Source organism: Dipodomys merriami, unplaced genomic scaffold (assembly GCF_024711535.1).
Source record: "Dipodomys merriami isolate MVZ:Mamm:240054 unplaced genomic scaffold, mDipMer1.0.p SCAF_1, whole genome shotgun sequence".
Taxonomy (NCBI): domain Eukaryota; kingdom Metazoa; phylum Chordata; class Mammalia; order Rodentia; family Heteromyidae; genus Dipodomys; species Dipodomys merriami.
In genome coordinates, this window is record NW_027202270.1 from 34795679 (window position 1) to 34810402 (window position 14724).

A 14724-nucleotide genomic window follows, 5' to 3' on the forward strand; every position below is an offset into this window, starting at 1 on the left:
TAGGGAAGAACTGGCAAAAGGAAAAACAGCAGTCTCCCAAAAAAGGTCTTAAAAAGCTTACATTCTATTGGCCAGAACATTGGTTGCAAGGTCAGAGTAAGTTGCAAGGGAGTCTGGGAGATGAAGTCTTTATTCTAGTTTTAAGACTAAAAGAGATTACACATCCCTCCACATATACACTGAACAAATAATATACATATGCATACAGCATGTGATTTTAATAACAAAACTCTTGATAAAAATGAAGAGAAATGAAAAATTGTAAATAGTTCCTATAGATTTAATCTCTTTCACTCAATAGACTCTATTACATATACTCTATTACAATTTGGGGTTAGCTTGTCTAACAATTGTATAATAATATTAATTGAACAATAAGACTAGTCTCTACAGAGTTCTCCTTGGATAGTCTGAGTTACAAGTATCTGCACGCTTAGAAACATGATAGTAGCTTTTCTTGAGTAAAGAGTTGTTTTCAAATTCATGTCATTCTTGTCTGTTTAAATGTTAAACTTTAGAATTGGCTTATTTATAATTTTATTAAAAGAGCATAGATTTTCTTCCCCCACACTCAGCACCTTTTCTTTCCTGGCTGCCCTAAACTATTCAAGTGATTTTTCTTTCTTTCTTTTTTTTGGGGGTGGGGTCTGGTTGTGGGGCCTGAACTCTGGGCCTGGGCCCTGTCCCTCAGCTCTTCAGCTCAAGGCTAGCACTCTACCACTTGAGCCATAGCGCCACTTCCGGTATTTTTCTTTTTGCTTATGTGGTGCTGAGGAATCGAACCCACGGCCTCATGCATGCAAGGCAAGCGCTCTACCACTGAGCCATCTTCCCAGCCCTTCAAGTGATTTTTTTCTTCCCAGTTTTGCACTTAATTTCTCAGGCTTCAGATCCTGGCCTCTCGTAATTGAAAACGTTAGGGATTGGAGGTGTGGCTCAGTTCTTGGAGGCCAGTCAATGAGCGAAAGTATCAGGCATCGAGTTCAAGTCCTGAACATGACCCTACCAAAAAAAAAAAAAGAAGAAGAAGAAGAAGAAGAAGAAAAAAGAAAAGAAATTAAAGTGTTAGTGATCAACTAACTAGAAAGTAATCAGGTATAAGAAATAATAGTAAATAGATGATCTCTGTAATGTGTTTGTATTTTTAAAAAAAGACCATGCAGCAAGAATTCAAAGCAATCTAGCTTTAAGCATAGAATTCCAAAAGTACCCTGGCGCTGGTGGTTTACACCTGTAATCCTGGCTACTCAGGAGGCTGAGATCCAACGATAGCGGTTCAAAGCCAGCCCGAAGTTCAAGCCCCACCACCGACAAAAAAAAAAAAATCCAAGTGTAGTATATGATTATGACATTTTATTATTATTAGGAATAGTGTTATTTTAATAGCTCTTAAGGGAAACACCTTCAGTCTACTCCCTCTCTTGTTAAGATGCTAAAAGATTTTCATAAGAGGAGTATAGTAGCTTTTAGAAACGTTTTAAGGCTATTATCACGTTTTTCTGAAGGGTTTTATTAATCCAATGATAGTTTATTAATTTTTAGAACTTTGTTACTGGCCTAAATTAATAAATACAATCTGAAAGATTAACACAGAGAAAGAAGGTAAAATCCAAAATATCAAAGTGGTCTAACTTCTCTTGGTTGGAGTTGTTCAACCCAGTCATCCATCCATCACATCGGTCCTTCATTTCTTCACCTTGGGGCGGTGGGAGGGAGGAGGGGAGGAGACAGCTAGCGTGTCAGTGGGAAGAACTGTTCCGGGGGCCCACGAGATGGGAGGTAAAGTTTCCCAGGAGTGGGGTTTAGGGTGGAGGCTGACTCTCTCTCCCTGAATAAGCCCGTCTTTATTGCGGCCTGCCAGGAGTCAGGGCCCGTGAGCGACTCCTCCGGATGGGTGTTCCCGGCTGACAAATGCCAGAGGCCGGTTATCTCAGGAACTTGAGTTCTTCCCACATCCGAGCTCCTCCCGCACCCAGTGTCTCGGGGAGCGGGAGTGGGTGGGGAGGGCGGCCGGGAGGGGAGCCGCGTTCCCTCCGAGCGCGACATCTGCTGTGTTCCGCGGGCAGCGTCTGTCAGGCCGTGGGGGGATGGAGGGAGGGCCGGGCGCGGGGAGCCGCCAGCCCGCTCTCCGGCGGCACTCGCTGACAAACACCCCCGCCCCCAGGGTGTCTTTGGGGGTGCTGTGCGAAGGCCACTTTGGGAAACCTGGAGGAGAGAGGGGTGGAGTGGGACAAGCAGAGAAGAAGACATCGGGGGGTCCCCGCTTAGGTTTCGGGTTTGGCCTTCGAAGCCCCAGGTCCCGCGGAGTGGTCCGCTGCTGTGAAGCCGAGCGGAGCGGACCAGGGCCCGCCGGCTGCAGTTCCTCATCCGACCTGGCGGGGGCGCCGGCGCGCCCGATCAGGTGACCGCGCGCGGGTCCGGGGCTGCGGGAAGCGGCCTCGTTCTCAGCCGCCGGAGACGCCGCCGCCGCTGCCGCCGCCACACCTAGTGGAGGAGCCGGGGAAGGCCGCTCGGTGGGGGCTGGGGCGCAAGCGCCGGGGGTGGAGACGGAAGGGCGGCGGGCGGAAGGCGAGGAGGCTGCGGGGCGCAGGCTGCTTCTCGGGGGGCCGAAAGGGGGAAAGGAGCCCCGCGGGGAGGCGTCCGGCGCGCCTTGCTCTGTCACCCGCGCGGGGTTGGGGCGCGCGGGCCATGGGCGCGCTGGCCTGAGGCGAAGGTCTCGGGCGGCGGGGGAGGAGGCCCAGGCGCGGCTGCTGCGGAGGCCGCGGGCCGGGGACTGGGCGCCAGGCGGCCGGCGGCCGGCGGCGGCGTTGGCAGCGGCACCACCACCATCATCGCGACCACCACGGCGACCACCATGTCGCGCTCCGTGCTGCAGCCCAGTCAGCAGAAGCTGGCGGAGAAGCTCACCATCCTCAACGACCGGGGCGTCGGCATGCTCACCCGCCTCTACAACATCAAGAAGGTGCGCACCGGCCGGCGAGGCCGCGGCGGGGCGGGGGCGGGCGGGCGAGGCGGAGAACCGAGGCCGGGACGGAGGCCGGGGTGGGGGCGGCGGGCGGCGGGCGGCGCCCAGGGCCGGGAATCTCGGCCTCCTCGCCAGGCCGAGCCCGAGGTCGCCGGGGATGCGCCGCGGCCTAATGTGGAGTGCGGGGCGCTTCCCCCGGCGGCTCGCGGGCCGGCCCGAGGCTGGGAGAAGCCATTTCCCGGCTCCCGGAGGCGCGATCGGTGCCCTCGCGCCCCGGACCGTGTCCGTGGGAAGGAGGGTGATGGGGTAGGCGGAATTCCGGAGGGGTCAGGGGAACTTGGGTGTCCCTCGGCTGAGGGTGAAGGAGGGGGGCTCTGGCCTTGGGCCGGGAGTCTCCCCACCCCCACTGGCACAATTTTCTTTTTGGTCGATAAGTGTGGGAATGTGGAGAAGAAATGGCTGATGGGATGACCCTCGAATCCCCTCCACTGCCTTCTCGATTGCAAATACAAACCCTGTGGAGAGCGTGTTGACGTTTGGATTATTTCATTTTGAAGGTGAAAAGGAGGGAGGCGGGAGGGTGGAACCAATTTTCTTCTGAAATACTTCTAGGCTGTGAGTCACTAGAACAGGAATAACAACCTTCTCTCTCCGCTCCCTACTCCTCCTCGTTTTAGTTTTTTTTTTTTTAAGCCTTATCTGATAGTCCTGAAACACCAATTCTTAAAGTGCAGTCTCTGCACATGAGCAAGCGATTTAGAGTGCAGTCTGATCATCTGAGTAACTAGCTAACAGGGTCACTGAATATTCCTTATTTCCTATGCAGAGAGCTGCATAGGAAAAGTAGATGTAAAGACAGACACTAACATGACATTAACGTACCTTGGGGGAAAAGCCGTGTGAAGTTTGATAAATTTCAATGAATTTCATAGAGAAAATTAGGAGGTTGTTTTTTGTACAGTAGATTTTGTGAGTTGCCATATTGTAATTATTTTTCTTGGACTTTTAATATACTATGAATGTTACCTTTCAAATTATAGTAATAGATTTAGATTGTAGGTTGTGAGTTAGGGCTGTTGACTTAAAAAAAATTCCTATCAAGGTATTTGAGTATATAAAATTGATTTACATTTCAATTTGATTTTGACATTAAGGGTAAAAAAGATAATCCTGAATTAATAGTGATATATATTGGGAAAGGATAGATGTGTTTGTTAACCTGATTGCCAGGATTCATTAACTATAAACCCAGTGCAATAGTTTCCACATGCTTAGTCAGTTTGTTACAACCATGTGTCTAGAGCCCAGTCTCATGGCAAACAAGCTTTCTGCATTTACCGTGGATCCTTGATTATAAATCTGTAGTTTGTGGATTAACTTAATTTTAGATAGTATTACTTACAAGTTGCCCTGTCCTAAACTTTTCGGTGAGATTAGCTTTTTAAGAAGTATACAAATTGTTTCTTATGTAAACTTTGTCCAAAAAAATGAGCAAGTGAAACCTTACTAAAACTTACTAAACCTGTGGTATTGTGGTTAAAGGAAATGGTTATAATGGTTTTCAGAAGAGGAAGTGAGAGTAACATCAAAAGTGATTTGGGTTATTTGGGTAAAATACCTTATTTTAAGTAGTCATCATAACATTTTCACAGTGTAAATGTAATAAAACTTTAATATGCTAGTTTCATAGATAAATTCTGCTAAATTCTAAGCATTTGAGCTCTGATAATTCCAGTTTGCTGCCTTTACTCAAAGCAGTACTTTTATTCACTTCCTGTTTTGAGACATGTCAAGCTTTTTTATTTTTAACTACTAAAATTTAAGTTGAATACAGTCATTATTATATCTAATTGTCAAATATTTTGAGTTATTGAAATACTATATTTCAGTACTTGCCAAATATTGATATTTTCCTGATAAGTGTTTTTCTTACCCTGCCTGATTATGAGGTTCTTCTTGAGCATATGTTTTTTGACATACTTGTATTTAGGATTATTACCTGGCCCATTAGGCTATGAGGCCATTGATTAGGGCTTGTTGAAATGAATTATATATATGTATCATATTTATGAATATAAACATTTGTAACTATATGTAAACATGTGTGTTACTCTTAATATTAATGGCTTTTATGTTGTTCTGGTCTATAATTTTGCTTATAAATGCATCAGATAGATTTTTTAAAATGTTTTTAATTGTAAAAATAGTGTACAGAGGGGTTACAGTTACATGAGTAAGGTAATGAGTACATTTCCTATCCATCAAATAGATTTTTAATCTTTCAGTCTGGGGAATTGTCTGTAAGGCTTTTATATCTTCCCAGCTGGCTAGAGATTGAAACATTTGCTAAAATATTCTGCCAAAGAAGTAAGATCTGTTCACCATGTGTTTATAAGGTTCACACTGTCTTCATTTTTATAGGATAAGCCACATAATCTTTTCAATCTCCATCTCTTACAGTTCTCAAAAAAACTTTCCACCTTATAATACATATTGGCCAGTTAATTATTACATTTTTATTTATATGTGCATTAGATCATTTACCGAACTTGATTTTCTGCTCTATTTTGGTTAGAAGTAACAGATTTGGTTTAGAAATAACGAATTTCCTCAGATTTTGGAATATTTGGCCATATATAAATGAGATAATCTTGAGGGTGAGACCCAATTATAAAACCTGTATGATCTACATCTATGTGTGTGTTGTACACCCACACATACGGGCCCATGCAAATCCTGGGTGCTGTCCCTTATCTTCTTTGCTCATGGCCAGCAATTTACCACAGAAACCACATCTACACTTTAGCCTTTTCTTAGTTAGTTGGAGATAAAGTGTTTCCTGGACTTCTCTGCCCAGGTTGATTTTGAACCACATCCTTAGATCTTAACTTCTTGAATAGGCATGGCTCCAGGTACTTGGCTTCAAATACATCTTATACATCATAGTATAAGTATGTAACTTTACATAGTGGTTTTATTGCCTCTGCATTTTTTTTTTTTTTGGGTCCGGTTGTGGGGCCTGAACTCTGGGCCTGGGTGCTGTCCCTCAGCCCTTCAGCTCAAGACTAGCGCTCTACCACTTGAGCCACAGCGCCACTTCCGGCTTTTTTCTTTTTGCTTATGTGGTGCTGAGCAATTGAACCCAGGGCCTCAGGCATGCAATGCAAGTGCTCTACCACTGAGCCATCTTCCCAGCCCTGCCTCTGCATTTTGACTGTGATCTGTCACACAGGTCAGGTGTGGAATTTTCCACGTGTGGTGTCATGTAGATGCTCAAAAATTTTCATATTTTAGAGTATTTCAGATTTTAGATTTTCAGATTAGGGAAACATTCTGTATACAGTGGAAATGGTGCTAGTAAGCAAATGCAAAGAAACATACTTTAATGAGCTAAGTAAAATATATTTCTATAATTAATACATGTCAACATTTACTTGGAAAGCTTACCATGGTTCCTTGAAAATATATTAGTAATTGATTTAGTCAAGAGTATTTGAAGCTAGCTGACCAGCTGCTGACAAAATTACTGAGACCCTATCTGAAACAACAAAATGTTTGTAATTCCAGCTCTGCAAGAACAAGCCTCCTGGTCTGAGGCTAGCCTTGGTATTGAAGCCTTCTTGGGCAGAAAATTCAGGAAGACCCTTTTCTCCAAGAAACCAGCAAAAATACTGAACTGGAAAAGTGGTTCAAGAGTGCTAGACTTAGGCCAGGTGCTGATGGCTCATGCCTGTAATCCTAGCTACTCAGGAGGCTGAGATCTGAGAATCATGGTTTAAATCCAGACTGGGCAGGAAAGTCCATGAGATTCTTATCACCAATAAACCACTAGAAAACTGGAAGTGGCGCTGTGGCTCAAGTGGTAGAGCGCTTACCTTGAGCTGAAGGGCTGAGGGCAGAGCGCCTAAGCTTAGAGTTCAAGCCCCATGACTGACAAAAAAAAAAAAAAAAGGAGTGCTAGACTTGGGTGAAAAAGCCAGAGCTCAAAACTCTGAGTTCAATCCCTATTACTAACAATAAAAACAAATGAAAAGCCCTTTAGCAAAAAAGGGCAGGAATTGTCCTAGCAAGTTGATCTTCTAAATAATGTAAATCCTAGCATCACTAGAAAAAAAATTAAAAAACACAAACAAAAAACACTCCCCCACCCCAATATCAAAAAGTTGGAGATGTAGTGAACACTTGTAATCTCAAGATACCAGCACACCGGAAAAGTTAGGAGAATATTAGGTTTGGTCAGTTTAGGTAACATAAAAAAGAAAAAAATTGAGACCTAAATATTTACAAGTTGAGAAAATTTTAGAGGGCTTGTAGTTTAGTTGAAATTGTGAAAAAATAAGGGGGCTTAATATAAAATATGTATTAAATTTATTTCTTAATTCATGAATATTTTATTTATTAAAAACATGCCTTCCCTTTCCAAACTTACTAATATTGCTCACTTGACTAGTGATTTTTTTTAAAGTGTTTAACATAAGTTTTAATTGGTTAAAAATCGGGTAACAAGACAACTACAGAGGAATTTCTTACTTTAAAAGCAGCTGACAGGTCTGGACAGGAAAAGTAGAGTGATGGCAGCACTCAAGAAAGAACCCAAGCTAGGTGCTGGTGGCTCATGCCTATAATCCAAGCTGCTCAGGAGGCTGAGATCTGGGGATTGCGGTTCAAAGGCAGTCAGGGCAGGAAAGCCCATGAGATTATTTCCATTTAACGAGCAAAAAGCTGGAAGTGGAGAGTGGAGCTGTGGGGGCTCAATGAGAGAGCACTACTAGCCTAGGGACAGTGCTCAGACCGAGTTCAAGACACAGACACACACACACACACACACACACACACACACACACACACACACACACACACACACACACACACACACACACACACACACACACACACACACACACACACACACACACACACACACACGACAAAGCTAGGGACAGTGCTCAGGCTGAGTTCAACACACACACACACACCACAAACACACACACACTTGACTGACAAAGCTAGGGACAGTGCTCAGGCCGAGTTCAAGACACAAACACACGCATGCACACTCACACACACACACACACACTGGTCGGTCACAGGGCTTGAACTTTGGGCCTGGGTGCTGTTCCTGAGCTCTTCAGCTCAAGGCGAGTGCTCTACCACTTGAGCCACTGGGCCACTTCTGGTTTTCTGGTGGTTAATTGGAGAGTAGATAGAGTCTTATGGAGTAGATAGAGTCTTATGGACTTTCCTGCCTAGCCTAGCTTTGTACTGCTATCCTCAGAACTCAGCTACCTTAGTAGCTAGAATTACAAGTGTGAACCACTGGCACCAGTCCTGTCCTTTACTCTTCTTCTTAATCCTTCCTCCCATGCCATCATTAATGTGAGATTTATCTCTGTGTCAAAAAGAGCTCAGTTAATTCTTCATAATTTTCTTTTTGTTAAATTATTGCACCAACTCATAAGGGCCAGAAAAGAGAAAAAAGTCTTCTCAACAATGGCAGATCACTTGTATAATGGACTGTTTTACCTTTTAAAAAAATTTGATTGGAGGGGCTGGGAAGGTGGCTCAGTGGTAGAGCATGCATGAGGCCCTGGGTTCCACTCCTCAGCACAACATAAGCAAAAAGAAAAAAGCTGGAAATGGCGCTGTGGCTCAAGTGGTAGAGCTCTAGTCTTGAGCTAAAGAGCTGAGGGACAGCGTTCAGGCCCCACAACTGGACCCTCCCCCCAAAAAAAATTTGATTGGAGTATTTTCTCCCTACAATTATTTTTCTATGATTTTGGATAACTGTTTCTTGAGGGAAAAATTAACCAGGTTAGCAGTGTAATGTTGAAAGTCTCTAGCTATATTTGCTTAATAATTGGCAATAAAAGATGTTTGTGAAGGGGTCCTTTCAAGGTGGGAACTAGTTTTAGCCATCCCTTCCAGAATTGTTCTTGTCTCCATTTAGGGAATCATTTTTTTGGTTGATCATTCAAGAGCAGAGAAATTAGGTCAGTTGTTTGAAATTGGATGTGGCAGTTCTATGCTAATAGGAATGGTTAGTATGAAGTTTTTTTTTTTTCATATTGGATTTCATTATTGAGAGTGTTAGAGATGTTATGTAAATATCTCTCAGAAAAGCTGAATTTGCAGTATACAAGTAAATATAATAAATATAACAAGGGCCGGGCGCTGGTGGCTCACGCCTGAAATCCTAGCTAATCAGGAGGCTGAGATCTGAGGATTGAGGTTCAAAGCCAGCTCGGGCAGGAACATCCCTGAGACTCTTATCTCCAATAAACCACCAGAAAACCGAAAGTGGCACTGTAGCTCAAGTGGTAGAGCGCTTGCCTTGAGCTGAAGAGCTGAGGGACAGCGCCCAGGCCCAGAGTTCAAGCCCCACGGCCGACCAAAAAAAAAAAAAATATATATATATATATATATATATGTAACATATTTAAGTCCTATTATGTTGGCTTGTAGCTGTTTTTCCAAGGAAGCTTTGAAAGTAAGATAAATCTATGATTCTTTTTTTAAAATTCTGGTAGGCTGGGGCAGTAAAATTTTTGGCAAATACTGAGGAAAAATGATTATTCTTAATTTTTTGATTGACAGAGATAGATTTTTTCCATATTATGTTTCCTTTGTGGAATTACAAAATAACAAATATATGAGAAAATCTATGGTTAACAAAGAAATACATATTATTTAAAACTTGAACATAACAGAAATGTGTGGCTTAAAAAATTCACTGTTCCCCTCACTTTAAAAAATTTAAGTCATGTATTTCTACCCTTTTCTGCATAAATGTTAACATATGTGCATGCATATTTTATTATATTATGATTAAATTAGGTAGATTCTTCACAAAAATAAAACTGGAGAAGCAGCATGATGTAGTTTACATGTAAATGAATTAGATTTCTTAATCTGTTGCTTATATGTGTATGCTTAAGAAAAATTAATGGAATGGACACACATAGCTAGTTACATCCAATATGCTAAAAGCGAGGAGGCCAGGATTAAAATGTGTCTGTGTGGAAATTTCTGTCCTTTTCAGTTAGGAAGAATGAAAAATTAATGCATGTGTAATTTTCTAACAGTATTAGCATTAAGTAAAATTCCAGCAATGCACATTTCTTGCTATTGAACTAAGCCATTTCATCCCTTTAACTTTCTTAGACCAATTGTTTATTAAAAATAATTTATGTATAATGCATAATAAAACTACTAATATCTACCATTTGTTAAGATTTCACACAGTGCTTTTTTTTTTTTTTTTTTTTTTTGCCGGTCGTGGACCTGAACTCTGGGCCTAGGTGCTGTCTCTCAGCCCTTCAGCTCAAGGCAAGCACTCTATCACTTGAGCCACAGCGCCACTTCTGGCTTTTTCTGTTTATGTGGTGCTGAGGAATCGAACCCAGGGCCTCATGCATGCAAGGCAAGCACTCTACCACTGAGCCACCTTCCCAGCCCCACAGTGCTTTTTTTTGTCATTATTAAGGTTATATACAGAGGGGTTCAGGTAATGAGTACAGTTCTTCTCCCCCCCACCCCCCCGTTTTTTGTTTTTGTTTTTGGTAGATTGTGGGGCTTGAACTCAGTGCTTGGGTGCTATCTGTGAGCTTTTTTTGCTCAAGGCTAGCACTCTACCACTTTGAGCCATAGCTCCACTTTCAGTTTTTGAATGGTTAATTAGAGATAAGCATGTCATTGGGACTTTTCTGTCTGTGCTGGCTTTGAACTGTTATCCTTAGATCTCAGTCTCCTGAGTAGCTAGGATTACAGGCATGAGCCACTGGCCCCTGGTGATGAGTACATTTCTTAATGTCGCCTCTTTCTTCACTTTCTCCCAGTTTCCCCTTCCCAGTCCCACTGCGACTTGTATAGTTCATTTTCAACATAGTGTTGAGTACCACTACTACATTTGTTCACACTATTTGTATTTTTTCTTTTATCTTTAGAACATTGATGTAAGTACCTATGCTGTAGAACAAAAATTGAAGTAGTGTGGTGGCTGGTACAAAGAAATAAAGTGAATTAATGTTGGTTGTTGGTATTTCTCTCTGGAGCTTGGAAATCATGGATATTTAAAAATGTTCATTTTTTTTCCTCATTAAGTCAAGCTCATAACCTTTAGGAGACACTTCTTAATTCCCTCTTGTAGATAATACAATTGGATATATATTTGCATGTATTACAAAATAATTATTAGTTGCGATGACTATTCTATAGTTTGTGTGTGTGTGTGTGTGTGTGTGTGTGTGTGTGTGTGTGTGTGTGTGTGTGTGTGTGTGTGTGTGTGTGTGTGTGTGTGTGTGTGTGTGTGTGTGTGTGATGGGGTTTAAACTTAAGGCCTTATGTCCTCACTTGGCTCTTTTGCTCGTGAGTGGTACTCTTCCACTTGAGCCATGACTTCAGTCTAGCATTTTGCTATTTGATAAGAGTCTCTAGTGCTTTTTTTGTTTTGTTTTGTTTTATTTTGTTTGCTTTTTGTTTTTGTTTTTGTTTTTTGTTTTTGGTCCAGTCGTGGGGCCTGAACTCTGGGCCTGGGCGCTGTCCCTCAGCTCTTCAGCTCAAGGCTAGCGCTCTACCACTACAACCACAGCACCACTTCCAGCTTTTTTCTTTTTGCTTATGTGTTGCTGAGGAATCAAACCCAGGGCCTCAGGCGTGCAAGGCAAGCACTCTACCACTGAGCCACCTTCCCAACCCCTCTAGTGCTTTTTTGCTTGGAATGACTTCAGACCACAAGCTTCATATCTCAGTTTCCTGAGCATCGAGGATTACAAATGTGAGATACAGGCAGATGGCCCAAACAACTTCTTAATAGCAAAAGTGTGACAGTACATAACACCTTTAAAAGATTATAATGTCATTTTATAGACTGGAAAGTTCTTGTATGTTGCAAACTAATGTTTAAAGGCAATAATGACATAGCTTCTTTCGAATTGAATGGTAACTAGTTGCTCTCATTTAAGTCATTAAGGATACTATTTTTTCTTGGTCTGCAGCACAGGCTTTACAATTGGCCTTGGCCTTATTATTCTCTAGCCTCTCCAGCTAAAATAACTAAAATTTTAATATAGGATTCTGGAGCATGTGATAAATTATAAAGATTTTTCTTATTGTACAATTTCCCCAGAATTTGTACTTAGGGAACAATAGCCATAATTTGTGTATCTTTAGATTTCCTATTTGTGGATTGAAGTCATGGCTCAAGTGGTAGAGCAACAGCCTTGAGAAGATCTTCTGTTTGTTTTAATCAGGAAATGTAGTTATTAAAGTCATTTGGAAACATTTACAATGATTTCAGTATGCTTTCCTATTAAGCCTTTTAATGGAAACTTACAGTGTGTTGTATTTCTTTTCACCTATCCAAGTTCAAGGCTAAATCCTACTTAAAAGACTAAATACAGATAATGCGTAAGAAAAAAAATTGAGAAATTAAGCACTGATACTAGAATTCACAGTTTGATTTGATAGGTTTCTAAATACTCTGACAATTTTCACACCAATTGTTTAACTTTCTTTATTTTAAAAACTAGAATACAAAAGGATGACAAGTAAATCACTTTTGAAGTTTATAATCTCAGTTGATATCTGTTCTCCTAGGTATTAATTTTAGTTTGCTAAATACTCCGGAGCTTCTTGGTTTCATTCTGCCTACAGTTTTTCAAACCCTGCTTTAAAAGTTGTGTTTAGTAACAGAATGGAAATTACATTGTCTTTCTAGCATAAATTGGTCACATTTTTTATATTTCCTCTCTTTTTTTACATGACTCAGTTATGGGTAATTCTTTTCCATATTCTCACAAATAGTGTTATTACTCTAACACTGAGCTTTTTGTTGACTTCTTTCAATTACTTCATTGAATAAAAATAAAATTTGGGGCTGGGAAGGTGGCTCAGTGGTAAAGTGCTTGCCTTGCATGCATGAGGTCCTGGGTTCCATTCCTCAGCACCACATAAGCAGAAAAAGCCGGAAGTGGGGCTGAAGCTCAAGTGGTAGAGCACTCTCCTTGAGCTGATGAGATGAGGGACAGTGCCCAGGCCCAGAGTTCAGGACCCACCACTGACCAAAAAAAAACCCAAAAAGTTCTTTGAATAAAAATAAAATTTTATTCTTCAGTATTTGTGCAAAAGAATGTTTTACTTACGTCTTAGACTACAACTTAAACTGATCAAACTGGAGGAAAGTTGAGGGTAGCTAAGTGTAGAAGGAATGAAATTAAATACGAATTTATATGTGGGTCCTGTTTGGTATTTGAAATGCCTTGAACAAATTAATTCTCTGAAGTTTCCTCCATCAGTATTGATAGTGTAGATCATTTCTAAAACGTAAGTGTTTGCACACTGGAGTTGCCCAGTAACGTTTTTTATTCTTGAGAAGTGTTCTTGTGTCTTGGTTGCTTGTTTCTTGATCTTAGCTTAATGTTGTTGGAATAGATAAAAGAAGGTTTAAGTCTACATTTGATTTTCCTAGCATCACTGCTTTTTAGAATCTTGATTAGTTCTTGTTAATATATGTAGAATAAACCATGGCATGTTAAGACATGGTATGTAATTTTATGTTTAACAACTTAGTGAAATGAATCAAGGGATTTGGCAGAAATGCCATTTTAAAGTTATATTTTAAAATCCTGTCAAGTCGATCATATGTTTTCTAGTCAAAGAAATTTACTTTGTGACCTAAATGAAGTATTAGTCTTTGTCCTTTATTCTTGTTAATAACATTAGGTTTGTGTTTTGTTTGTAACTAAACTTAGAGATACTTAATTGGCAATTATACTGACCTAGACTTGCTTTTGTCTAAGATCTTATTTTGAAATTGGGAATTCCCATGGTGCTGGGAAGGTGGCTTAGTGGTAGAGCGCTTGCCTTGCATGCCTGAGGCCCTGGGTTCGATTCCTCAGCACCACATAAGTAAAAAAGAATAAAGCCAGAAGTGGTGCTGTGGCTTAAGTGGTAGAGCGCTAGCCTTGAGCTGAAGAGCTGAGAGACAGCGCCCAGGCCCAGAGTTCAGGCCCCACGACCGGACCCCCCCAAAGAAAAGGAAATTGGGAATTCCCTTTAGATGGCCATATATACTTATTTGTTAGGCACTGAAATAGCTTTTTTGTGTACCATAATTTGCTTTTTAAGTATCATTAATGGCTGGACGCTGACAGCTGGGTGCTGGTGCTTATGCCTTTAATTCTGGCTGCTCAGGAGGCTGAGAACTGAGGATCTCGATTCAAAGCCAGCCTGCTGCGGGAAAGTCTGTGGGAGGTATTCTTTTTTTTGGGGGGGGGGTCCGGTCTTGGGGCCTGAACTCTGGGCCTGGGCGCTGTCCCTCAGCTCTTCAGCTCAAGGCTAGCGCTCTACCACTTGAGCCACAGCACCACTTCCGGCTTTTTTCTTTTTGCTTATGTAGTGCTGAGGAATCAAACCCAGGGCCTCATGCATTCAAGGCAAGCGCTCTACCACTGAGCCAACTTCCCAGCCCCAAATGGATTTTTATTTTATTTTATTTATTTTTTTTTTTTTTATTATTTTTTTGTTGGTCATGGGGCTTGCACTCTGGGCCTGGGCATTGTCCCTCAGCTCTTCAGCTCAAGGCTAGCGCTCTACCACTTGAGCTACAGCGCCACTTCCGGTCTGTGAGACTCTTCAATAAACTACCAGAAAAACTGGAAGTGGCCCTGTGGCTCAAGTGGTGGAGCACTAACCTTGAGCTGAAGAGCTCAGGGCCAGTGCCCAGGCGTAGAGTTAAAGCACCACGACCAACCCCAAAATAT

At 41.9% G+C, this 14724-nt stretch overlaps 1 protein-coding gene across 4 annotated transcripts in view; it reads left to right on the forward strand.

Moving 5' to 3' along the window:
- Nucleotides 1-2593: 2593 nt before the first annotated feature.
- Nckap1 (NCK associated protein 1) overlaps nucleotides 2594-14724 on the forward strand; it is a 95550-nt gene continuing 83419 nt past the window's right edge. For 3 of the 4 annotated variants that reach the window (XM_070019574.1, XM_070019579.1, XM_070019586.1), the window contains exon 1: nucleotides 2596-2962. In XM_070019574.1, coding sequence (XP_069875675.1) covers nucleotides 2855-2962 — 108 coding nt within the window. In that variant the 5' untranslated portion in view covers nucleotides 2596-2854. Of the gene's footprint in view, nucleotides 2963-14724 lie in introns of all 4 variants that reach the window. The other variant, XM_070019576.1, reaches the window with a different exon arrangement.